Source organism: Oxyura jamaicensis, chromosome 19 (assembly GCF_011077185.1).
Source record: "Oxyura jamaicensis isolate SHBP4307 breed ruddy duck chromosome 19, BPBGC_Ojam_1.0, whole genome shotgun sequence".
Lineage (NCBI taxonomy): Eukaryota > Metazoa > Chordata > Aves > Anseriformes > Anatidae > Oxyura > Oxyura jamaicensis.
In genome coordinates, this window is record NC_048911.1 from 8906174 (window position 1) to 8931776 (window position 25603).

Consider the following 25603-nt stretch of genomic DNA (forward strand, 5'->3'; position numbering starts at 1 on the left):
CAACTAACTTTGTAGCACTTCCAGTGGAATTTGTCTTTGTTCTGAGAGATGCACACCTATAACAGAGACACAGAATAAGGAAAAAGCTTCCAGATCCCCCAGCGAAATAACATCTGTCTTCACGCTATTGGAAATGCAGCACCAGAGCCCCCCTCCCCAAACTCAAAACCGTTTAAAGCAAATGAAAATTGCACTGTACAGAAAAAGGACAGTTGCTCCTCTCCATCTGGAAACGCTGTCCAATGGAAGCAAATTCCACAAAATTCCCAACTGATTCGAGAACAGAATTTTGCATCTCGCGTGCTCAACACAAGCAAGCGGCAGCGCTCTGCCCGACGTGCCATCACCCAACACACCTCCACGCTTCTTCCGACAGGACGAGGAGGTGACAGAGGAGAGCCACGGAGGCAGCACCCACGACACCACTCGCCTCGCATCTCCAGCCCCAGCCCCAGATGTCACACCTCGCCGAGAAGATCCTGCGGGATCCCTCTGGCACCGAGGATCCTTTCGTGTCTCTGTGTGGGTGCAGAAGACTTCTGGAGCTTCTCAAGCCCATGGGGATCTGCTCTGCTCCTCTTTGTATGAGGTGGGTCATGGATCTGTCCCTAAAACCTGGTGCTGGGTACTTCACTAGCAGGTGAGAAGCAAACCTTCCCCTGAAGGGGGCTGAAGACACCGCTCATTTCATGGAACTCCTGTCCCAGATGAGAGCAGATTGCTGTTTCTGCACTGGACCAAGAGGCCTGTGACAGTGGCTTCTAATCCACACCAGCAAGAAACGAAAACTGCAGGATTTTAAGTCCTTGTGCTGGACATAACGCACACATGCACAGGGAGCAGAGTTCTCGTCATTATTTTTGAGACTGTCAGCATGTTTGTAGACAGTCAATCATGGGGATTTAGGAGAAAAACTATGACTTTATTTGAAGTCCGGGAAGAATGGGAAGGCTGGCTCGCAAATGAGACAGCGCAGTGTCGTAAGCAAAACAATCTGCAAAAAAGATGTTGCTTTCTCCTACACCTTCCCTGCCTGCAGAGAGAGCTCAGCATTCAGAGCTGCGTGCCTGCCAAAGCCTTTGCACAGGAACTCTTCAGCTCCAGTCCTGCTTTCCTAAGGACTTTCTCTGCGTTCAGAAAAATCACCTCGTTTCGTTTCGATCTCAGGTTTCTCGCTTATAAAAGAGGGAACCACCCATCTTCCTCTCAGAGGAAAGCTACGAGAAATAATTGATGTCTTAATGTGTTTTCAAAGAGGTCAAATAGTATAAAAATGCTTGCTGCTTTTCCCTTTGGATCAAAATGTTATCATATTGTATATCTGGACTCTATATTTCAATTTCTTTTTAAAATATCTTGCTACGCAGCGAAGGGACACAGTAGCGGCCATTTACAGGTCACCTCAGGTCTCCTGAGCTAAATACGCCCTGGGGTTTTAGCAAGACACAGGAATTCCGAAAGCAAAGCTGCCCCTAGTACATAAAATGCTTCTGATTCACAGAATGACACAAATGTACAAGAAAAAAGGATCTCTGATTATTTTTTGTAATGGATGGCTTTTAGATGGGCAGAATACACTTACGCATTTCTTTAACCACCAAACAGCAAGTGATTTTTAACAATGGGCTTGTGTGAAGTGCTACTTGCGTATCAAAAAGACTCGGAAAAAGAATTCCAGGGGTTGAGCTCTCACTGCGTTTTAAGTCCCGAACAAAGACCAAGATGCTGTAGCTGCGCAAGCCTGTGCTCTTTCATATTGTGGGAAGGCAGCCTGGCGACGCTGCCTGCGCTCTGGAACACAATGCTGCCGCAACTTCTCACTACTTCAGACTACTAAAGTCATCTGAAATCATTTCAATAAAATAAAACTCTTACTGCTTCCCGTAGGGAGGGAGCAGGAGAGCTGCTGCTGCTCCATCTCTGGCTCAAGAGCGGACTCGCAAAGCACCAGACGTGCAAGTGCTCGCTCTGACTGTGCTGCATTTATTTACCTCTAAAGCAGGCTGGGTCAAACTAGACCTGCCTGAGTTTTTTTCCTACCTTTGCAACATATGAAGAAAGAACCCAACTATTTGTAGCTTTGTATTCCCCTTCCCAAGCTTAGATGGTTTTGTTTTCCCTGCTCCCCAGCGTAAAAACAAGTGTCTATCACTTACAGACCTCCAAGGTTTGCTGGAGAACTTTGCGAGGATCACTTTGGAAGGTGGCACCACATTGCAGCCAGAGGGAGGCAGGTATAAGCCTTTAATGAAGTCCAACAACCAGAGTGCTCATCAATATTTGTTTAAATGTATCACCTAATTAGCCCGAAGGGTTTCGAACAACCCAAGTATCTCCCTGGCGTACATCGGACTTGCAGTCATTACAGCTCATAAGCTAGGAAGTTCCTCACTTTCTGACATGAAGAAATGACAGACAAGAAACCAGCCCAAATCATACCAACAGCACCCCCCGACCCAAATGCACAAAATTCAGCAATTTCAGAAATCAAAGGCATGCACAGCCAAGTTTTTATGGCTCAGAACTCTTCGGTTCTGGAACTGCAAGCAGCAGCAATAGGGAAACACGGGCTGAGCTCATCCAAGAGCTACGGTTTCATCCGCTGGGCACCCCACAGAACAGCAGAGATCAGCCCTGCCTGATGCAGGCCTGAAGTCATAACATTACATAATGCGTAACAAAATGGTAAATCACAGGAAGGCAAATCTAAAGCTTTTAGGAGCCCGGTGATACTGCAGCACACATTACACATACAAAAAAGGTACCATAAATTAATTAAATATTTATTTTTTCTCTTATGCCATTTTAAAAATGTATTTTGTTTCACTAGTCGATAACCTTAGAAACAAACAAAAAAATCATGCTGCTGGTGATGTACGAGATCACACCAAACGAGCTAAGGTTTTTAGATGAAACAAGAAGCTGATTACACATGCACCGAGTATACCAGTCACTAAGCGTTTCTGGATTGCGGGGATAAGATACTCTCTTTGCTTATTACTGCCTTCTTGATCCAAAGAGATTTAAGCAACTGTTTTCAATTAGATGTTTTTAAGCTAGTAAAACTACATCCATAAAGACATATTTATAGAACAACTTAAAACTAGAAGAATTAAAATGACTACAAAACTGATGAATTCCATTCCCCCATCCCCCAGAATCATTTACTGACCATTAACGAGCAAAAAGCACTGCAATTTTAAGAATTAATCCACTGTCGCAAAATTAAATCAGATACACTAGTAGGGATAATGACAAACTGGTGGCTCCAGCGTTGTCAGTTTGCGGGTGATACAAGTTCAAGTCGTCTGTGCTAGTGGCCACTCTGCTGGAACAAACATGAACATAAAAGGTAACATTAAAAGTGCAGCAGCACCAACTGGAATCAATTCTGTCGCTGAGGACACGGGCTTGTAAAAGTGGCAGAGGGTAAGCACTGCATTTTCTAAATTATCTGACTGGTTCCAAGACTGCCGGACCTCTGTGCACGGAAACAAAGGAAGACAAAGAGAGGAAAGCAAAGGAAAGAGACCATCTCCTTCCCTTCCCTCTGAATTCCTGCACACAAGAGTCCAGCAGTGTGGCTTTGCCACACATGACCGCTTTCATCTCCGATAACCTATGATGAATGTTCTGAGATTTACAGAAACAAAACTGAGCTTTGATAGTTTTCATCTGACAGTGGCTTAAACGAAATGTGCCCCCAGACCTCTGCAGCATGTGACTGCAGATACTGCAGGAGGAGGCTCCCACGGGAGCCGGCGCGGTGACGGGGAGCGGGGCACAGGCTGCTCGCACCCTCTCCTCACCTGGCAGAGCCGAAGCACCGCAAGCAAGTCCCTGCCGCCTCCCGGCTCTGTTATCCACCTGGCTGCCCCACGTGGAGGGGCAGGGGGCAAGGAGAGCTGCAGAGCAGCGGGGGCAGCCTGCAGCCACCACCCCAGCCCTGCCTCCTCTGGCTGCAAAACCCAGCTGAGGAAGCTCGAGTCCAGCCGGCATCCTCAATTTCAACTCCCCTACGCGTTTCTGCAAGCCCAATTTGTTCCTATCTAAGCACATCATCACGGAAACGCTTTCAAATACGTGAACAGTGGGCTGACTTTCAGATCCAAATACCTCATTCTAACATACATATTTTATACATTTCATACCCTGCAGAATCAGGCTGCAAATACAAATGGGTATCACAAAGCTGGATCTGCGTCTCGCCGCCTTCTGGCCCGCTGTCTGCCCCCGAGGTGCCCCGGGTCAGCCCATGGCTGAGGGACAACGGTGAGGGAGGGACAACGCTGGGTATCGCTATCGGAGAGGGACAATGCTGGGTATCACTGGCAGGAGGAAGCCCGGATACTGCCGCTCCTCAGCAGCAAAGCGTGAACGCAAGGAGAGACAGCGAGAATCCAAGCGGTGCCACAACCACACAACCACGCACTGCTGTCTGTGCCGCGAGGCCGGGGCACCGCGAAGCCGTGCCGATGCCATCACCCCCTCACGGGCCCTGCTGCAGCCAGGGCAGACCGGGACACGCTGACTGAAGTCATGTAGTGTGCCTGGGTGAAAACACACCTACACCAAATTCACCCTTCAGAACAGACGTGGCTCTGACCACCACTTGGTTTAGACCTTCTTAACACGTTCAGAAACAAGGTTGAAAATACGTTTGTTAAGGGGAAACTCGGTCACGGCAAGGCTGCTCGAGCGCCTTTACTCACACAGGTGTCTTTCTGCATGGTAGAGGATGGCTCTTGTAAGCGAATGTTACAGGACAAAGCCAAAAGCAAAGCTTCATACAATTATATCCAGATTGGCAGAACAAACCCATAAAACAGAAGCGAACATAAAAGCAAGTCGAATAACACGAACGGTGAAGCACTAAACAATTTTGCCTGAGGCGCAACGCTAATGCAGGAGTAACTTCAAAGCATCAGCTGAACCAACAAAGGTGACAAACAACGCGCGCAGTAACAGGCTCGGAGCAGCGCTTGCTCCTGCTGCATCCCTTCACCGCCACCAAACCCCACAGAGCACCGCCGTCACCCCGCAGCGCAGCATGGCTGCACCACCGTGGGGAGGGGACGGGGAAGGGGACGGAGACGGGGGATGGGGACAGGGACGGGGCACGGCACCGAGGGAGCAGCACAGCAGCCTGTTACCAGCTCGGAGGCTGCCGACACAGCAGCTAACCCAGCCTCAAGGGGAACTCCACTCCCAGGTCCTTGAGGAGCAGGGATGAGTCCATCCAAGCCAGGGGCAGTACAGGCTGTACAGGGACACGAGGTTTGAAGGGCAGAAACCTTCATTTTAACCTAGAGGTGACTGTAAAGCTCTGCCACTTGAAATACGGTGTCAGACAAACACTGCTGATCATATAGCTGCAAACAGGAGCCTAGCGAACCTTAGGAGTTGCTGATGGATAACACCTTTCTGAATTTAAAATAGATAATCCCCAAACAAGTTCTGCTCTCGATCATATTTTAAAATACATTTTTTATCATTTTATACATATTTACATACATTTATACAAGTATATAAATTAGATTGCAGCATTTTGGCTGCAAGTTTCTTCAAGTGAACTAGGCTGTGACATTACACTAAAGGATGCCCACCACATCAGAAGCTTTATCCTGCCCCCCTCTTTTTTTTTTTTTAACCCTCATTGTAATATATGACGAACTTCTTCCCCAGTAAGCTGACTCAGGAAAAGCCCCTGTGAAAGACATGAGCTACCGATGAATTATTTTTATTAATTAAGTTAGAGAAACAAAAACCACAGGAGTGGTTTCAGTGCTGCAGCTCGCAGCAGAAGCCGCAAGCTGAAGGCAGGAAGGAGCGTGAAGTCAGAACTCCTCTGCTCCATTTATGTGGGGGACGAAATTCCAGGAATAAGGGAGTTTTCCCTTTCCCCTAACCTACAGACTTGGTCCTCTGAACAGCTGCTTTGGACTTAACAGAACACCGCAAAAGCCACTGCCTTTACTGCACTGAAGAAAGAAGTAACGGGTGTTAAGCAGCAGCAGCTTTGTAAAGCGCTGCTGTGCAAGCACTTCAGCTTGCCACCGGGTTTGCTGAAAGCACAGCAGACTGAAGAATAGAGCGAATAAATGCATTTAATCTCAGCACGCTTAAAAGACCCTCAGACTTTCCTTTTTAAGTTTTACTAGCCACGAGATTCGAGTTTTACTTCGCACTGCCATGTCAGCCCGAGGACCCTGCGAGTCGCCAGACCTGGCACGGCCGCGTGCTGCCGTGCACTGCCTGCGACACCTCCGCGGCACAGCCCCGCGCCGTGCTGCAGGGGCACGCTCCCATCCCGGGAAACCACGCCACCCACGGTGGGGCTGCTGTGCTGGGGATTTCTTCCTAGAAACATGCAGTAGATGGAGCAATTCTTAAGATTTTCATAACGCTTCTCTTACTTAAGCCAGAATCCTCCTTGAGCAGAGGTACATTTTACTCTGATCCCAATTTCCAGCCTGCCCCTTGCTCTGGCCATTGGCTCTTCTGTTTGCCCACTCGGCTGGGCAGGCCTTTTTTTACCCAAACTTGCTTGCCTTTTATGGAAAGAACTAAAATATCTGTAACGTGCACACACAACGGAGGGAAGCTTATTCCACAGTTAGGATGTGCTTTTTCATGCCGTGCTGGTGGCTGTAACGTTTAACTTCTGTTAAAGAGGATGGGAAGAAAACAGGAAAATTGATATTTTTCTTACAGCCTAGATTTCAAATGCATATATCTGGGGTAAAATTTTCTTTTTGTGGCTCAGAATAGATGCACTTTTGGGGGACTGTAATATCTTTCAGTGTGTTTTCCACCAAGAATGCGAAAAGAAACTCTTCTGAAGAACTCATGGAAACTGGTAAATTCAAGACACAAGCCCTCATTGAAAACCTGTAATTTTTTAATTAAATTTACATGTCAGTGGATCTTTTGAGCTTCATCTGTATGTTTTTTATAATGTATGTTTCCAATGCTCTTTCCCATGGGTATTAAGCTCTGCTTCTAAACTGGGATTACTCAACTTGAAGTGTGATAAAGGGCACATTATAGTTATATTAAGCAAAACAGGGAGGAGAAAGCTTTTCCATAGTCCAAAGAAAGCTGTGCTCAGAGCCTCATTTCTGGTAACAAGCAGAGCAAAGCAAGCAGTCAGCTAGAAACTGCTGCTATCAAATTAACGCTTTGTTTGAGGAACAGTGGTGTGTTTTGGTGGTGTTTTTTTTTTTATTTCTTTTTTGTTTATTTTCTTCCAGGAAAAAAAAAGGTTGTTTTCATCAAAATGATCAACTCTGGGATGTCATCAGAAACATGTTGTGAGCAAGAAAATAGAGAAGCAAGCTCTTTGTGCTGTACTCCAGTGCAAGCAGCTGTCAGATTCCTCTTTGCGGGAGCAGAGGAGGGGTTTCTGAACACAGCTGGGTTACCGGCTCCTGCCGCTGCTCTTCCCAGCGGTTTCACAACCATGTTGTTATTCCTCGCAGCTCACACGAAGGATGTAGGAACTTGCTTAACTTGTACAGTCTCCACAGTGCCCGGCCCAAATAAGAAGTACTTGTCAACAGTGCTGCAGCCACATAAACAAGCGGCAGCTGGATGGGAAAGGAGGGCATGTCAGCTCCGAGCGCCAGAAAAGGTTTTTCACGGCAGCTATTTGCAACCCTCCAAGGAGCTACAGAGGCTGCCCATTAAAACCCTGTTAAAACACTTCTGATGTTGTCAGCAGTGGAGAGCTGAAATAGCACAGTGATCACTGAGATGCTATCTGCCTCAAGCAGTTCAGTGGTACTGTCAATAATATGAGCAGGAAGGTACAAGATGAGCAACAACCTAATTCCTACATCAAAATTTTATAAACTCCCTGAGCTGATAAACACTAGAGATGTGGGCAAACACGGGACGGCCAAGAAACCACCCAGAAAAGATGGCCTTTGGTCTGGAATCTCTCCCAAAAGCTCTGAACCCTTAGGTTAATTTAGCCTTGGAAGGCAACAAAGTGCAGAGGCAGTGAGAAAGCAGGAGGAATGGCAAGGGCTCCCCAACCAAATGCCTGTAACCTGCTTCCTAGCTTTGCACAAGGTGACAAACCCCCATCCCGAAGCCTGACAATAACCTGCACCACGGTTTTTGGTATGAAAACTTCCAAATCCCATCCACAGCCATGATGTTTCTTAAGAGGAGGTGCTGCTTCTCCTCCAGCAGGGCTGCCCTGCGTGGGAGCTGGGCTGCTGATGTGCCAGGGCACCAGCACCGGGAGCAGAGACGGCAGCACCATTTACTTCTCTGCTGCCCTGTGCTCGTGAGTAAGAACTGCTCACAGTGAGTAATGGTGAGAGAAACAGGGCCAAGGTGAAGAGTTATTTATAATACAGTAGCCAATGAGTAAGTGCTTAGCTATGAATTTACTGCTCTGGCTACAATTTCATGAGAAAACGAACAGAGCCAGCTTTTGGTATTCCAGTTTTAAAAGCTATACACCCACTAAAAACTAGTAAAAATAATTTGGGAAGGATTGGGGGAGCTATTTATAGAAGCAACTAGGACAGAAATCATGTGCATCTCAGCTAAATGCAAGATAATCATGGCTGCTTTAGCTTCTTAGTCCTCAGAATTGCTAGGAAGTTGGTGAAACTCTGAGACTGATCGTCTTAAACCAGTATCAGATGCTCCCCCATCTTTATGCAATAATTATCCACTGCAGAGAGCCAAAAGACGGAGCCCGCTGGAAATGAAGCAAAGAATTAGACCATCATCTGTTCAGCAGTCCTGGGTTTGGAGGTCAGAATATCCATCTACTTTGTAATACGAAGTGACTGTGCTAGCTGCCTTACAGAGCAAGTTTCTGTCAGGTGTACCCCGCATCTGCAGAAGAACCAGCATGCATAGAATAATTAAAGATTGTTTCTATCAGCCCAGATGGAGGCAAAGGTTATACCTAGCAATGCATTACTTTCACCCCAAGTAGTAATCATGTATTTAGGCATATAAAAAAAATCTGACCAGGAGAACAATAGGACAGCACGACCAAGCTCACCCCTTCTGAATTTCCCACTCAGAAACGATCATTTCCCAGGGCACCCTGCAGAATAACTGGCCTTTCTCCAGCCCCCGCATTGCAGGTCATGACTTACGGGTGCAACTTTGGCTTCTGCTGAGGACCTGCGTATTGACTGGAGCTCGGATGGCATGACACAGCAAGAGACTCTGGCTTGCCATCGTGTATTTGAAGGCTTGTTACAGAAAATGACTATTTCTACTTCAGCCGGCCTTTTACCCCACAAGGACAAATGGCTCGGAATCATTTGTGATAGAAGCGGACACTTGGAAAATAAGGAATAATTCTACAGGACCACGATTTATTTCTGGATTGTCAGAACAGAAAGGATGATTTCTTAGGAAATTTTTAAACCAAGTGCTGGTTTTACTGCATATTGTGCTTCCAGTTTGGAGAGTCCAAGGGGTGTATTTTCAGCTTGACGTACAAAGAGCTGTACACGAAACTACGCTCTTCAATTTTTCTTTGGGGACTTGCTGTTAGCCACATTATTTCAGTGCTGCTGAGCTCCTCGCAGCTGGCCTAACTTCCCCCATAGACAATCGGAGGCACCCAGCTCAGGGAGAGCCTAATCTGAAAGCCTAATTAGGCACTCCGGCAAAGCCTGAGTACGCGTGCACTGCGCCGTGCCTTCTGAAAGCTGTCTTTCCCCCCTCCTTATCTAAGGAAAAGTTAAGAGCCATTCAGAGTCAGAAGGAAGGAATATAGAGTCAGGACAGTCTTACTTGCCCGGGTCTCACAAGCCTGAAGTTAAATACCTGCCTTTGCACAACATTTCCCTTCTTTATTAGTTAAATTTGTGGCAGGGTGCAACCAGAGCACAAAGAATAAAACTACAATTTGAGATGAGTGTAACTTTTACAAGAGTCAGGTATCCCTTACAACCCAGACAGTCAATAACCCGGCACAAATTAACTCTGGCAAATAATAGGTGTGCTGACCCTAAATTCATGAGGCAATAAAACCTACCAACAGCCCGCAGCTTTTAAATACTCAGGCACTTCTCAAAGACAATATCGTTTTTGTTTGTGAGCAAGAAGATCATTAATTAGGAAAGCTTTTAAAAAAGTTTTTAGTGTCATTAGCAAATGCTAATAGCAAAATAAATTGACTTACAACATCTGACACCAAGTTTGGAAGAAGAAAGGCATAAAAAAAACCCCGAAGCTGTCTAACCAGTACGTGTCCCGAGGACTGTGCCCCACAGGCCCACTTCCCTGCAGACCTCCATAACCACAAGAACAAAATTAAATTTCCTCCCTTTCTTATTTCATTTTATGTTAGAGATGCATTGCTGCGAATGCAGATCTGTCGTACGGTGGAGTCGCAGCAATATAATTTGAACCAACTACGCTCAGCTCTTCAGCTCCACAACAGGGAAAATCTGCTCAGAACACCAAGCAGCAATCCGCTCTTCCAAACCTGTTTTGTTTCTGAGACCTGGTTAACAACAGCAGAGCTCGGGTGAAGTTATTCCTCAAAAGCTGCCCTACGGTAGGCTCTATTCTGAATTCCTGTTTCTTTAAGGAAAACACATTTTCTGGTGATTTTGAGTGTCTTTGGAAATGCAGCTTTTTAATATTGCACACCATGAGGAGGTGGCTCAAAATATTTTACAGCGTCTGAAGGAAACTCTCTCTGCCCTTCCCCTGGAATGCCTGCTAAGAGACACCGCAATTAGCCTGGCAAAAATCATTACGTACTACGGAGTGCTTGTAATGAAATTGTCAACCATCTACAGGATTATGAAATATTTACATCTCCCGCATATTAAAATAATTTAGTCAAAGTCACAGAGCACAGCCAAAGCCATGGCACGTTACTGAGAGGGAGTCGGGACAGGTTCAGTGCAGAGCTCTCAAAACCAATGGCAACAAGAGCAGGCTGCAAGCAAGGTGTTTATACGGCCATAAAACCATGCAGTGACAGAACAGCATTTCCTGGTTTTTAGAAAGACAGAAAATGCAGAATTTAAAATTTAAAAAGGAAGCTGTACAGAAACTAAGATGAAATATTAATAACGTATATCAAATTTGGGGAAACGAACTCAGACAATTAAAATGCACTTGTAACTGTAACTGCTCGGTAAATCAAATCCATGTTCTTGGGTAGCTTGCCTAATTTAAGCGAAGAGGTACTTTCCTCGTAGCATTTGCTTCAAGCTTTCCTTCTATGAGAAGTCAAGTAATTAACTTGCCAGGGGAAGAATTTTTCCTCTTCAATACCTTTACATTTGTGTAAAGCAAAATTACACAAAATGCTGATGTAAGCCCCAGAGGGAAAAGGCTTTGGCTGCAGAGCACGCACTCGCCTAGACCACCTTAAATCCACCCTCGTGCCGCTGCCTGGCTCCAGAGCTGGATGCCCCCGCGCTGCAGCAGGGCCCAGCGCCTGCCTGCTGGGATGAAGTTTATTCACAGGAAATATGAAGAGAAAATTCACGCTCAGCTGCTTAATGAGAACTGACATTGCATCTCCAGAGAGAGAGAAACTTTGGATGTCAGGCAGGTTAGCATAGGGCAAGCAGACGGTCAATAAAATATTCAATAAAGTACTCTGATATGATAGATCTAATATCGTGGAAAAAGCCAGAAGTCCTTTTTTGATAAGAAAACAAGTTTAAAACGGTGGTTAAAACGGTCTATACAACATTAACCTCCTAAAACTTGAAGACAATTGCGACTGGTTTTTGAAAAGGTGGAAACAAATAAAAGGCTCACACAACGCAAGATCTGCTTTTGCAGACATGCTGAGCAGGTAGTTTCGAACAAGTACACCTACTGTTTCTTATAAAATCTTCCCCAAACCATTTAGCAATTAATTAAAAATAAATAAATAAAATAAAGAGCCTGTATTGATTGCACTAAGCACACAGAGCTGAGGGATCCCAGCCTGGCTCCATGGGCTGTGTACTCGGGACCTGGGCTGCTCCGCTGGCTCTGGGGTCACCAGGGACGGATCCCTCCTCTGTGACCCCATCCAACCTGCTGCACCTTTTTCCAGGCAGGATTCCCTGTAGGTTTCCTCTCCAAGCAAGGTTTTCATGACAGTTCTTTCATGTCCTGCTTTGGTGACTTCTTAAACGTTCCCCCCACTGCAACAGATTGAAGTGCTTGGTAAGAAAACCCTGGAGGGATAAGGAAAGCAACAGGCCATATGCAGTGAATCCCTGCAATCATTCTAATGAAGCTAAATCTTTGAGTTTACATAAAAGGAAAATTAAATCAAGCACTGGAGTGGATTGGAAAGAAATACACCAGGAGATGGATAAAGTTAATCACGCTTAGTTGAGGCTGACGCTGACCTACTTGGGCTCGCCTTGGAGCCTGGCCCTGGCCTTTAACCAGGTTGTAGCATGTTAAATTAATACCTGAGGGATGAAATCCCTCACCTCACTAAAATAACGAGGGCAGACCTTCACTGGGACCGGAGCAGGGCTCCACGGGGGCAGGAGCCCCTGGCCCCACGGCTGCCATCTCACCCAGCACCGCAGCAGCCCCCGTTTCACAGAGCCATTCTGGTATGGCATCTGTTACAATGTCTCCTAAAACATAACTGTGTGCTCTACCAAACCATACCCGGTGTTTTGACATGAACCCACAGCAACATCTCAGGCAGAGGACGGGGAGAGCTACGGGCCCTTGGACAAGCGGGTGGCATGCAGCAGCGCTCCCACGAGGGCCGAACAGCTGGCGCTCGCCGGCTGCTGCGGCTTTTGGAGGACACATCCAGTCCACGAGCCACAGGTTGACTGTCTTAGTTCTGACAATCATTATTTAAAGGCCTGAGTTGTATTTTTTAAAATGTTTACTTCCATACAGTGCTGAAGCAAATTTAGCCCTTTAACTCATTCCGCTTTAACTGGTACCAGCTACACAGTCTCCTGATGAAGGAGCAAAAGATTAGGATATGAATCTGTCAAGTTTGGAATATTTTTTTCTCTATAGCTCTGTTAAATGACTGAAGACAATAATGCTTCAGTATTTTCTGAGAATAGCTCATTTGTTCTTTATTTTAGTGCTACAGAAAAGATTATTTGCAACTATTCACTTCCTTACAAAATATTCAGATTCTTCAATGAAAAGAGTTTCCCACATTGTGTAGCCACCCACACAGCTACATTTGAAAGTGAATGAAAAGCTGTGCTTGATGATGCAGAATATGTTAACCTCTTACAGTTCTCCAGCCCTGGTGAGCCACTTTTCTTCTCCATCGGCACACAGAGAAGTGTTGAACACAAGCTAGATTTTGTTGACTGAGTACAAATAAAGACGACAAAAGCATCCGATGATTTTGACTGAAGCTATTTCTGAAGACTGCAATCTGTGTCTGAAGTTGTTTCATTTCTGACCAACTGAAAAAAAAATTAAGCTGGCTAGGAATTAATTATAACGTACAACAGATCATAATCAGCAATGGGATATGAAACATTTTCCCTTGTACTTCAAGCTACTGGTGTCAGCTTTGACCAGTTCAAAAGTAATCAGAAGCCCTTGCTGCTCCATGAGCAGTTAGTGGTCTGTGGGAAGCAGCCTGGTGGTTTAAGTCCACTCCCTCATCATACGTACCAGCACCGTCATAATTAGCACTCACAATACCCGTCTCGATGGAGACCAGGGATACGGGCTGGCAGACACGAAGCTCAGTGGGCACGAACCAAATCACTGAATGAACACTGCTTCCAACCTTTCTGTCTTTCAATACAGCACTAGCAAACGACTTAAAACTCAGCGATGCATTTTGAAGGGAAGTGCCCAGCCCACGTTTGCTGTTGACCTCGGGGTGAGCGGTGCCTGAGAAATGAACAGCAAACCTCCTTCTTGTTAACTCATATTTAAATGCCTTTAAACCTGAAACACAATTCCGACCTTGTCCTCTCTTGAATGAGCACGGTTTCTCCATTAGTGTAAACCTGCCCACAACGTCAGTTCCTGCAGCTCCTCGAACATCCAGAGCCCCACCACGTGCCTGCCGGGCAGCTGGCAGCAGGCAAGGAGCTCGGTGGCTCCCCTGCAAGCAGGGTGCAATGACTTGCAGCACGGTGATTGCACCACGGGAACACACCAAACTGCCCCACGTGCAGCTTGACTAAAGCACTGCAACTGCACCGTCGTCCTGCAGGTCCTTCCTAAGCACGAGGCACGACCCCATCGTCAGCTCCTTAAAACTCCAGCACCTCTTCCCCGCTTTCCTCCTTTCACACATCTCTGCAATGCGAGTCCCAACGAGGTGTGTGAGGCTCAGGCCAACATCCCACTTCTCCCCTCCCATCATCCCATCCCGTGTCTCTGCGAAATCTGATTCTTCCACCTCTCCTCCCCCTTGGCCCCTGAGATGCACAGCCCGGTGCTCCCGCCAGCGCTCACATCCGCACCGCGCGGCCGCGTCACGACTCGGCTCCTTTAAGAGGTCGCCAAAAGAGATGTTCGTACATTGAAGAAATGGGGAAAAAAAAGGCAGAAAGAAAGAAAGAGTTGCTCTTCTTTGAGAGCTGGCTGGAATGGAGAGCTATCTTCATAAATAGACAGGAAACAGAAAAGACTAATGTTGGGCAGATGACAGATCCCTGAATTCAGTTAACTGGCCTTCAAGATATGAACTGTTCTATTAAACATAGAGGCATTATGTTGGTCATCCACTTTAAGCCCAAGAGTGATTAAAATGCTGGCAGAAAATAAAAACTGGCTATTGAAGAGCTTGCCCTGAGGTCCTAATTTCAAATCAAATTTTACAGCGCCGCACAGGAACAATGGCAGCCCAGTACTCTAAGTCTTCTTTTTGTCACTTTGTACAAAGAAACCCCCTCAAACTCTCTCAAAGAACAATGGCCCCTCTAGATTCACAACTACGCCAAGAATGGGCTCAAACCATACAAAAACACATTTTAAAAATACATTTTACACTGCCCTTGACATTTGAGATAAATAGAAGCCAATGCATTGAAATTCCAAGTATTTTTTATATCCTTTCACAATGTGAATTTTTTATTTTCCCCAGTCTACTTGATCTTTGACATTCTGGCCTCTGCTGAAGAAGGACACAGCACAGCAGTCAAAGAAATTAATTATGCAGATAATTGCATTTTATTAAAATGATTACTGTAGCAGAGAGCTCAACAAATGACAGCTACGCGAACCTGGCCCCCAGAAGAAATCATGAGGACACAGTTCATTTTTAATTGAAAAACTTCGCAGCTATTAACATTTAATTATCTGTTACTGATATATGGCACTAGTTTAATTAGCATTTTTCTATACGTCAGGTTTGCCTTTCGGTAAAAACACTTCCAAAAAGTTCTGCTGAGCTGCCTCTGACTCCCTGTTTCTCCGGTACGAGTTTATTTGAATTTGGCAGCCTGGATACAGACAGTTGTTTCCTAGTGAACAGCACACAAGACCATATGTTTCAACATTTAAGCAATTTAGAATCAGAGGTATAATTCTGAGTGTCCTTAGCAGAAATTGTATGTTAAATACCCAAAGGATCTGAGCTGTACAAGAGATACAGCCTTTTTTAGCACTTTTCCCATAGCAACAAAACCACTCTACGCTACTTATATCATATACTCGAACCACAAGCATGCTGAGAGCGTTGGTGAGCCGACTGAAGTCTGCAGCCAGCCGTTTCAAGGGCTGCTGTGTTTTTAACAGCAAGGGACGAAGGCGGATATCGCTCCCCCTTTCTCCTCCCCACACCTCTCTTCCTGCAGGCAGGACTCAGCCCGAACTGCCTCTGAAGCGCACCTATGGTCAGGACCCACACCTGGTTTCTTGGTGTGCAGACATCTGTTTCGTAAGAAGACACTCACCAACAGCTTCTGTAGCCAACTAAAAGCAAGACCAAGCATGCCACTTGTGTTGCTCTCTCCATTTCTGGGATGATTAACATCACCAGCGTCACGGGTTCAAGCCAAGCTGCAGCCAAGGTATGTCCTCCAGGGGCACTGGCATGGCACGTCACGCCCTTGTGCTGGCGCATCCGTTTTTCCTGGCATAAGGTCAGACAACTTCCAAACTGCACGAGAACATTTTAAAGGTAGGTTCAAAGGGAAAAGGAAAACCCCGAATGCTGAGAGAAAAAAAATCGCAGGTCCCTAACTACATCCCTGAATCTTTGTAAGTTTTATCTTCACTGCTTAAATCACAATATCTGCGATAAAACCAGAATGAAAATGATCTGAACCTGAAATTTAGTGATACTGGTCTTAGGATACGCACAGAACAAGAAATCCAGCAGTTGATCAAATACTCTCGAGCATTATGCACCAGTGAAATGTTGTTTTTACATTCTTCTAGAGGTAAGAACATCCAAATATTGGGGGTTTCCACATCAAGTCCCATTTGGCCTCCTTACCTTATTGTTCCACTTCTCCTGAATGGGAGCTGAACAGAGCAAAACGCCTACCTGACACGGGAGAAGCCTTCTGCAAGAAGTGCTTAAAGCTCTGTAGAGACACCTACAAGTTAAGGAAATCACTTGACAAATCAGAGAAACCTTACCATACACAGAAGTCCGCACCTATATTTAATCACTGCACATTCGTGCGTTCTGTCACCTGCACAGAAGCCTTGCCAAGACAAACTGTGAGAGAAGCAGCACGGTTCAGCAACACCAGGAAGCCCACAGAGAAGCCACTTTTCAAAATTTGTGTGTTCAAGATGAAATATGCAATGCTCACCAGCAGATTTAATATAAACAACTCATCTCCCCTTATTTTAAGACAAATTCAAAAAAAGTCCAGAGTTACAGGGAGAATTTACGATGGGTGCCACGGGCATCTGCAGACCCCCTCTCTTTTACCCCATTTCTGACCGTTTTGTCCTGTAAGACGGTCACTTACTCTCCAGTTTTTCACACTATCACTTCACAGAAAACTGAACAGCAAATAGTCGTGTTTTTCTGGTTTTTTGTTTTGTTTTGTTTTTTCCAGAGCAGGAATGTGCCATGCAGGATGCTGTCACAGTGGCCCTGCTGCTGGCAGCCAGGAACTGGTAATGCTCACGCTGCCGTAAGCCTGTGTGCTGCTGCTAGGGACTCAAGATTTAAAAAAAAGAAGTTAATTTTCCATCCCATATTAAGAAAACTGAAGAGATACAGTATTCAACAACGTTTGCCGGCAGTTTCCATTAAAACACTGCCATTAAGTAACAAATACTAAATTACTAGATATGAAATACGTTTTCAAAACGATTTTCATCAGTAGGTAACATTGTTTTAGTTGGGTGCACGTTCTGGCTTTGCCGTTTTGACCTGGCATCCTGCTACAGAAACTCACTGCAAACGCCTGAGTGATTCTGAGTGATTAAAACAAGCAAGCAAAACCTCCAGAAGTAATTCCATTTGTGGGTATTTCCTTTAACAGCATTAATAATCTAATGCATTTAAAAGGAAGATTTAGAATTACAATTCACTTGCATGTCCCAGGATTAAAAATGCAATATATGCGATAAATTCACAGCACACAAATGTAAACACATCAAGGTATTCTGACAGCCTCCGTGTTTGTTGTGCAGGATTTCAATGTGGAGACCTCTGTAGGTCATTTACATTTCACTTTGTTAAACTACTTCAATGATATAAAATCCTATGGAAACTTTTATGATTCAGCTAGGTCTGAAAGTATACTTTCAGTGGGATGTAGCTCAAAGACTATGCTGATCAAGAGAGAAAACCCAGTACAGGTTTCTCATCAGGAGGTACATTTTTAACACAGTAACCCAAACCTAAGTGACCTATACACCTAATAGAAGATCTTCCATGAATTTCTTTACCTCTTGTATCACTTATAATAAGTTATGGAAGAAAAAGCTACTGAAACAGCAAATGTTCTTTTGTTACTCTGACATACCACGAACTGTGAGAACACTGAAAGGGATCTGGTGTGCCAGTATTCTGCACGTCTCTCCTGCCGCTGAACCTAGCAGCATTCTCGGTAGCAACAGTAAATAGGTTAAAGGAACGCGTGCTTTGAAGAAAGGAGACCAGAAGGAAATAGCGCTCATGGCAGCTGCTGGCTACCTGGGCACGGAGGAGCCACGCGCGCGTCCTCACCAACCCCGCTCAGGGTATTCTCGTCTCCGTTTTCACACGAAATCCCATCCTGACCCTGAGAATCGCTGTCATCAAAACAAGTACATTTCCATGAAACATATCTCCGCTGTGAAAACATTTAATAAAAACATTCCCATCCCATTCTAATTTTAATTTGCACTAAGTTTTCACCCAGGCAATGCAGAGAAGAACACGGCTATCCGACTTCTTACCCCAAAGCACACCGGTTTTTGAGTTCCCTGCCCAAAACATGAACTGAAACGCAAGGTGCTTCGCGGCACACCGGGCAAATTAGCATTTAGGAAAATTAAGGTTTAAGTAAATAAATAAAATGCCACTTAAGTATTACTCAACTCTTTGGCTATATCTATGGTAAGACTACTAAATAAACCCCTCACGAGAAAAAATGCACACTGAGGGAAAAAAGGATTGTTATTTTTAACACTGATAATTTTGTTTAAAAGAAGATTCCTTCCTGTGTTTCATCATTTTACGTTATGCTCTATTATAGAAACTAATGTGGGAAAAAAAGTTCAGAAAAATCCAGGCCCAAAATATTATGGAAAAAAGAACCACCAAATGTAAAGGTCCTGTAATACTTGGTATCTCTAGATTTTTCTGCACTGGTTCACATGACCCCCCATTTATTTTTAGAAAGGCAGCAATTCCCACTTGGATACGGTGCAGTACCTTGTACCCGAATGCTGCTTTGCACAAATAAACCACAGAAAGTGTTGACTTAAAAATAAAACATTGGAAAAGGAGAAAGTTTTTTGCTCTGTGAAAATTTCCGGAAAAGCTGTAAACAAAGGCAGGTTTGGCTCAGTGGTTGAGTGACTCTGTTGAGCTGTTGAGGATGGAGAACATATCAAACCTCACAGAGTGAGGAAATGTTTGTAAAACAGTTAGTAAATCATAGGCAGCAAGGTCACCATGTTTAACAGCAGGAATGACACTTTGCCAAAACCCCAGCTGTGAAAGGGCGTACACACACGCGGGCTTGTGTCTCTTCTTCCTCAGATCCCGTTTATAATTTTTAAAAAATCTACTTCTTTAAAAGCGCTAAAAATCTACAAGATTTCAAATTCAGGATGTGTGCCAGGACTGAAACACTCATCAATCAAATGACCTCACCCACGGGTTTTGTTTTACCCAACAGAACGTAAGCTGTGAAAGCACCACGAAGTCCTCCGCGGTCTGAATGATTTCCCTACAGATTGATACCGACCGACCTCTTGATCTCAGGCACAAAGTTTTCAGTTCTAGCTGCGGATCCAAATTCACACATGGGAAAAAAAAACCAACCATCTGGTGTTCCTGGGAACTGGCACAGACAGAAGGTGAAATTATATATTTTTCAATACTACGTTTCAAAACCCGTGCATGCATATGGGGAGACCAATTCATCTTATGCCAAAAAATCCAGGAATTATTATTTCAACTTGAAAAGTTGTCATGAAATCACTTCATAATATGGAGAGATTTACAAAACGACTCACCTGCTACCGTGGACTCAAACATCCTGCGGTGTGTCACTGGCAGGCAGCATATAGCAAAGGAAGCACTTAAGCACATACTTGACTTCAGCTCCTCGCATGTTTGAAGTTAAGCATGTACGTAAGTGCTTTGTTGGACTGCGGCCTGTATGCCGGGCAGCCACAATATAAAGAAAAAAATTCCTCCCGTATTAATTGTAAGTTTAGTCACTGTTAAAACGTTGGGGCTTAAATCACAGTTTATGATGAGGTTTTACAGTGTCCTGCTCCTCTGGTCACTGCATCATGGGACAATGGGAACCAGGAGCTGGGGAGAAAAACTCGGTGTACAGCGATGACAGCGGCTTTCACTTACTGAGGAAGAATATTCCTCACCGGCCACGAACCCACGGGGCACTCCTCCTTCCTTTAGGTGGCAGAAAAGTGACACTACAGTTACAGCCACAGTTAGTAGGAGATGAAACAAGAAATAATTTTTTCAACACATGTGAAACGCGAGAGCTACAGAATGGCATTAAGCCATTACAAGTTTAATACCACAGCTAAATGCATTCTTGCTTCACGTTGGAGGAAAACAGGAATACAGAAATATTCCATTTGAGGAGGAGTTTTTGCTTTAAAATATTTTGTTTTATACTATGAATCCTTCCTTTTGGTCCAGCTCTGCTGCCTGCTTTAGAAAGCAGAAGTTAAATGGCTCCTTAATCCAAACCCTACGCATCTCAGACGAGCTCGCAAGGTGATTAAAATATTTCCAGCAGTCCTCCTCACCACTGGCCAAACCAAACCCTTCTAGCATCTGAGCTTTTTGTGTGTCAGGGCATGAGGAACCCAGCTGCAGATGTAACCTTTGCAAACGGAGCTCACGCTGCTTTCAGAAGCGCTCCTAGCCCTTGGCCCAGCGCTGAGAAGCCCTGCGGCCGCGGCAGGTGGGCCCGGCGGTGCATTGACGTCTCCTTCCTAGGTGAAGGAAGGAAATGTCTGTAAGCTGTGGCTGCAATTTTTCACTGGTTTTGCACTTCAAAACCAGAGATGGCTACTATGAAAAATAAATATCCTTTGCATGAATTTCATATGGAAAAGCACTGAAGAATAGCTCACAAGTGAAGCTACACTGATAGTGGTTGCTGTAAGGTTAAAGTTAACAGCAATTCATACAAGCTGAGGCCAACTACTGTTCTATATGGCAAAGCAGTTCTTCAGGCACACTGTATTTATAGACATGGGAGTATGATTGATCCCATTTCCCAACGCCTCTGCCAATCCGTCTATCAGGAAGAGGAAATTTATCCCAGAGGAAAGTAACAGAAAAATCCTAAGACAGGTCAGTTTAGAGTTATGTAAACCTGAAATTGACTTAAAATAATTAAAGCACAGTAATGTAACTTTGATCATTTTTACCTAGCTCTGGTTTAAGTAGAGAGACTCCTTACACTGAAAATCCTACAGTGAAATGATGGGCCTGACTATTAATTAACCAGTTGTGTGTGTTACAGATTTCCATTTGGCTAGTCTTCTAGAAAGGAATTAGTGTTCCATTTTATGAATTCTTCTGTGCTCATTACATGAAGTTTTCAGCATGTCAGCTACTGTAGAGTTTATTTTTCAGCCTTTTCTTCTTTGGTCTTTCCTGTTCAAGTTCTGTTGAGTAATATGGATGAGTTGTTCTTTGTTGAGCAGTTCAATGAGATTAAATCAACAATACATTTTAAACTGCCAGTACACAAGTTAAAATTTACCTCCCTTAATCCATGTAATGTGCTTTAGAATTGTACTCCAAGAACCAGGGATGTTAATTAACAGACAATAAGCTTACCATTTAGTTACCACAATTTCTAAGGAAAGCTCTCGTTACCTGACATTGTTTCGCCACCTCCTGTTTAACGCACAACCCTTCCTTCCACTACACCTGAGACCATCACTGAGATATCAGGAGCCTGTTCCTACCCACCCTGACTTAGTCTGTAGGAATAGGAACTTGTTACCAATGAAGCTAAAAGGGTACTGAAACGTGCTTCAAAAGCAACTGGTGGTGTTCAGAAATTCACTCGAAGCCCTGTTGTTACAGGTGGGGGCTCTTCTTTGTCAGGAAGGCTGCAGATCACCAACACGGGAAGCTGGCATCCTTAGCCCAGCCACACGTTTCCCTTGGACAGCAAACTGGCCCCAAGTTAACATATGCCTGCTCAGTCTTCTAAGCACCACATTTGTTATAATGAGTAACAGCATTTATTTTCACATTCTGCAAGGGAAATTGTGCGCCCTGAAAAAGGTATTTATTTGACGTGGATTCTGGACCTGAAGTTATTGTAGTGCATTCCCTGGATGTTACCGAACTCGGATCCTTCCTACCAGTTACTGCATGCAATAGTACTTGAAATACTTTGATTCTTACCTCACCTTGGTCTTTTAACTTAATGCACCATCATCATCTACTGCTGCAAGCTCCTTGTCCTACTTAGACTACCCAGACTCCATTCGGTTCTCTAATTTTTGGGTTTTGTTTCACAGAACTGGAGCAGTAGGTAGGCACTTCAGAAAATCAAAAATAACTTTGTCAAGACAGAAACCTAACAGCGATCTGCAGAGGAAATGGTGCTGCTCAGCCTCGAAATGACTGTGTTTGCTTTCTCCCTGCTGAATTCTTCCACTCAGCCCACTGCTGGGCAGGTAGAGCCTGGCTCAAGTGTCCACCTCTAAAATTACCCCGTGGTATCTGGTCTTCACAAGCACACTTCAGCGAGACAAAGAGTTAAGAGGAAAAATTCAGCAGTCTGAAATGAGCAACCTCAAAAGGAAATCAAGCAGTTTATTAATAGTTTAATTAGTTTTTCCTCTTATTATTCCTCTGTTTATTCTTTATGGTCTCATAGCCTCTCTGAAGTATTCTGATTTTAGTACATATTCTCTTAAGCTGCAGAAGTCTCCAAGTAGATTTTTCATAACAGTCATTTGACTATTTCTAAGTAAAAATGCTGCCAAACGATCTAGGCTCATTTCTTTGGTAAATGTATTTCAAAGTGGCCATGGTGAAGCAACTGCAGCTTTCTTAAATATCCCTCGTGTCCGTTTCTATTTAAAATCAGCACTTGTCTCGCACCGAAGCCGGGGTCGGGCCTTATCTGGTGGAGATTGCTGGCCCTGGCCGGGCCGGTCGGTGTTTCCAATTTCCTTATATAACAAGGCTCTAATGTTGGGGAGGAAGTGGGCAGATACTGAGAAATCAGGGAGGATAAAAAGCACTAGACCCGTAACCTCTGAGGTCAAGAGGGTATGACTTCAGGGCCTAACAGTAAGGTGGAAGGATGTGTTCAGGTAGTTTTAAATTACCTTGTTTTACTGGTCTTTTCCAAGAGGAAAAGAGATAAGATCAAACACAGAAGATTAATATCGCATACATGAATATACTCACAGGGCTAACACGAACATGTCCTTTGTTCTAGCTGCAAGTGGTTTCACTGAATGTTCTGGAATTGAAAAATATTCTCTCCCTTACAACGTGGCTGTGATTTCACATTTAGAAGAACTGCAGTGTTTTCCAGGAACGTTTTTAGACTCTCTGTGAACAAGTGCTCACAGAATCCCAGGATGAATTTCTATGACCGTAATACAATTCTGTTTTCCAAACACGGACAGGTGTGGGCACAAGTACAATGAGCTGTACATGGAGGACAGAGCTTTGGGCATACACATCTGCACATGCAGCAGGAAGGACAGAAATCCTCTCCCCACGGAAGAAGTAGCAGCGAAGTTCCAGTTTTCAGTGTGGATGCTCGGGTAATGACTTCATGATCATCCAACACCATGGTGGTATGAAACGCAGGAGCCATAACGTAAAATTAATGAGCACAGAACACCACCAGCAACTGAGAAAGGGCTTCCCTGACATCACCACGTGGATGGCAGTGACGTTAAGGAAAGAACGTTCGTGGTTGCCCAAGTTCCTGCTTCCCTTGTTGCTTCAGCTCAAAGACAAGATTTAGTGTTCCCCAGTGCAGGACTGGTGGAGCGCTCCTACCACACCTACACTCGCTCAGCTTGGCTGCTGCAGGTTTGGTGTTGCCTTTTTTTTTTTTTTTTTAATAGCTGAAAAAGAGTCCAATAGGAAACAAATGTGGCAATCAATGCAGTAGAGAACAGGCAGGCCTTGTGAACTGCTTAAGAAAACCTTAAAGGAAAGTATAAGCCACAGAAACTGTACATAAAAGGTGTAGTTTTTGTCAAACTAAAATGAAAACGTGGACTTTCAACCTGTTGCAAAGTGTTATGTTTCATACTACCAATATTAGAAGAAAAACTTAAAAAGATTAAAACTAAGAAGTAATCATTACTAGGAAGATTGTAATTAACTGAAAATTGCCATCTTACGTGGCAAAGAAGCAACCAGGATGCTGACTGATAAAGGCAGCCTCTGAATTTCTGTGGAACTTCCACCTTCAGGGCCAACTTTGGAAACAGGTCTCTACCTAGGATTCGTCTTTGATGTGACAGATGAGAACGTGCTAGGAGTACAGGCACAGGTAAAAGCGAATTACAGCAACGCCCTGTATCTGCTGGTTAGAGCTCGGAGCAAAGCCAACCTAACTCTTTGTCTTTTCTTCCTGTGGATGTGAATTTATTCAGTGTATTTGGAAGACACGAACGGAGCATAAATCTTCACATGATTCTTCAATCTGTCTACAAATGACCATGTCATTACATATAAACTATTCTCTATAATGTATGTGCTTCACTTTTAAACAGCTACGGAGTGTATCAGACACCGTGATAAACACAGAAAACTGAGCGTGAATACCAATAAATGCAAGCCTTCCGTCTCGGAAACTCTTCACTTATTTGATTAAGTTAGGTGAAAAACAGAGCAGTCATGCTTGTAGCTTTTCTTCCTTTTTCCTTTCCTCCACTCTTTTCATTTCTAATGCGAATCGGAAGTCTATGTGGAGCAGCCTGGCTAGCCCCAGCCTAACCTCCCCATCTGGAAGGGAACTAACCAGCCTTGGGGCTACTTCCAACCCTTCCCAGCTGTTGGGTTTGGGTTTTTTGTTTTTGCGGGCTTGAGAAAGCATATTTATATAAATGATTGCCATATCCTTTGCCAGCTGTTGACCCTGCTCTTGTCCCGGTTGGGGCATGTTTTTCATTTTTAGCAGCCACAGACTGGAACTGACCCTGACAGAGTTAGCACGCTATGCAAACAGCTTCACGCGTTCTTGCTGTGACAGATAAGACAATGGCTGCCCAGTGCGAGCCGCGGGACCGGTGTTTCCCTTTGGGCTAATGTCACAGAGCCCAGAGCTGGAAGTACCGCTTAGAAAAAATAAACGATGAAATTCACAGCACCGTCGGGAGGTTTCCTGTCCCGTCCAGAAGCAGTCGGTGACTGCAGAGACTGTTCCTATTAGCCAGGGGGTTAACAGAAACACACGTGAAAAGGCATTTTCACCGGGCCACATCTCACATTAGGTACCAGAAAGTTTCCTGAACTGAACTGTCAAAACATTCCTGCACTGTTTTCCTTGACCTGTTTTTCCTCCTGTGGAATGACGAGCTGATGAGACTTCACTGAAGCCTCTGATAAAAATTGTAACTAAACCATCAGCTAGAATAAAATAATGACGATACCTATGACAATAATTTTAGATGTTCAGATCACCACATCTGACAAGGCAAACTGCATTCTCTGTATCCCAAAGCACTGCTCTGGAAACATATGCAGCATACTAAATACACCCTTATTTCCCGGTCACCTGTAGCTATGCGGAAACAAATGTTTGGAACTACATTTACAAAGTAGCCTGCAAAAGGGGAACGCCCTTAACAAATGCTCCTAAAGAAATGGCAGTTCCTCACTTCGGGTGCTCCCTCATTAACTAATACTGCTGAAGTTAAATGGGACACAGACAATGAACTGTAGCCTTTACAACTTTCATAAGCATTATCAGATTTTTTGATAATAAGTAGAGGTGGCATATGTGTTCTGTTTAGTATGCGGAAGAGCCTCATT

General features: G+C 44.5%; 1 protein-coding gene across 8 annotated transcripts in view; it reads right to left on the bottom strand.

The window, feature by feature from the left end:
* BCAS3 (BCAS3 microtubule associated cell migration factor) overlaps window positions 1-25603 on the bottom strand; it is a 351964-nt gene that overhangs the window by 104944 nt on the left and 221417 nt on the right. Inside the window, exon 24 of one of the 8 annotated variants that reach the window (XM_035343353.1) lies at window positions 2844-3325. The exons of the other annotated variants lie outside the window; for them this stretch is intronic. Within the exon in view, the coding sequence (XP_035199244.1) occupies window positions 3300-3325 (26 nt within the window). The 3' untranslated portion in view covers window positions 2844-3299. Of the gene's footprint in view, window positions 1-2843; window positions 3326-25603 lie in introns of those variants that run through there. 8 annotated transcript variants of the gene reach the window in all.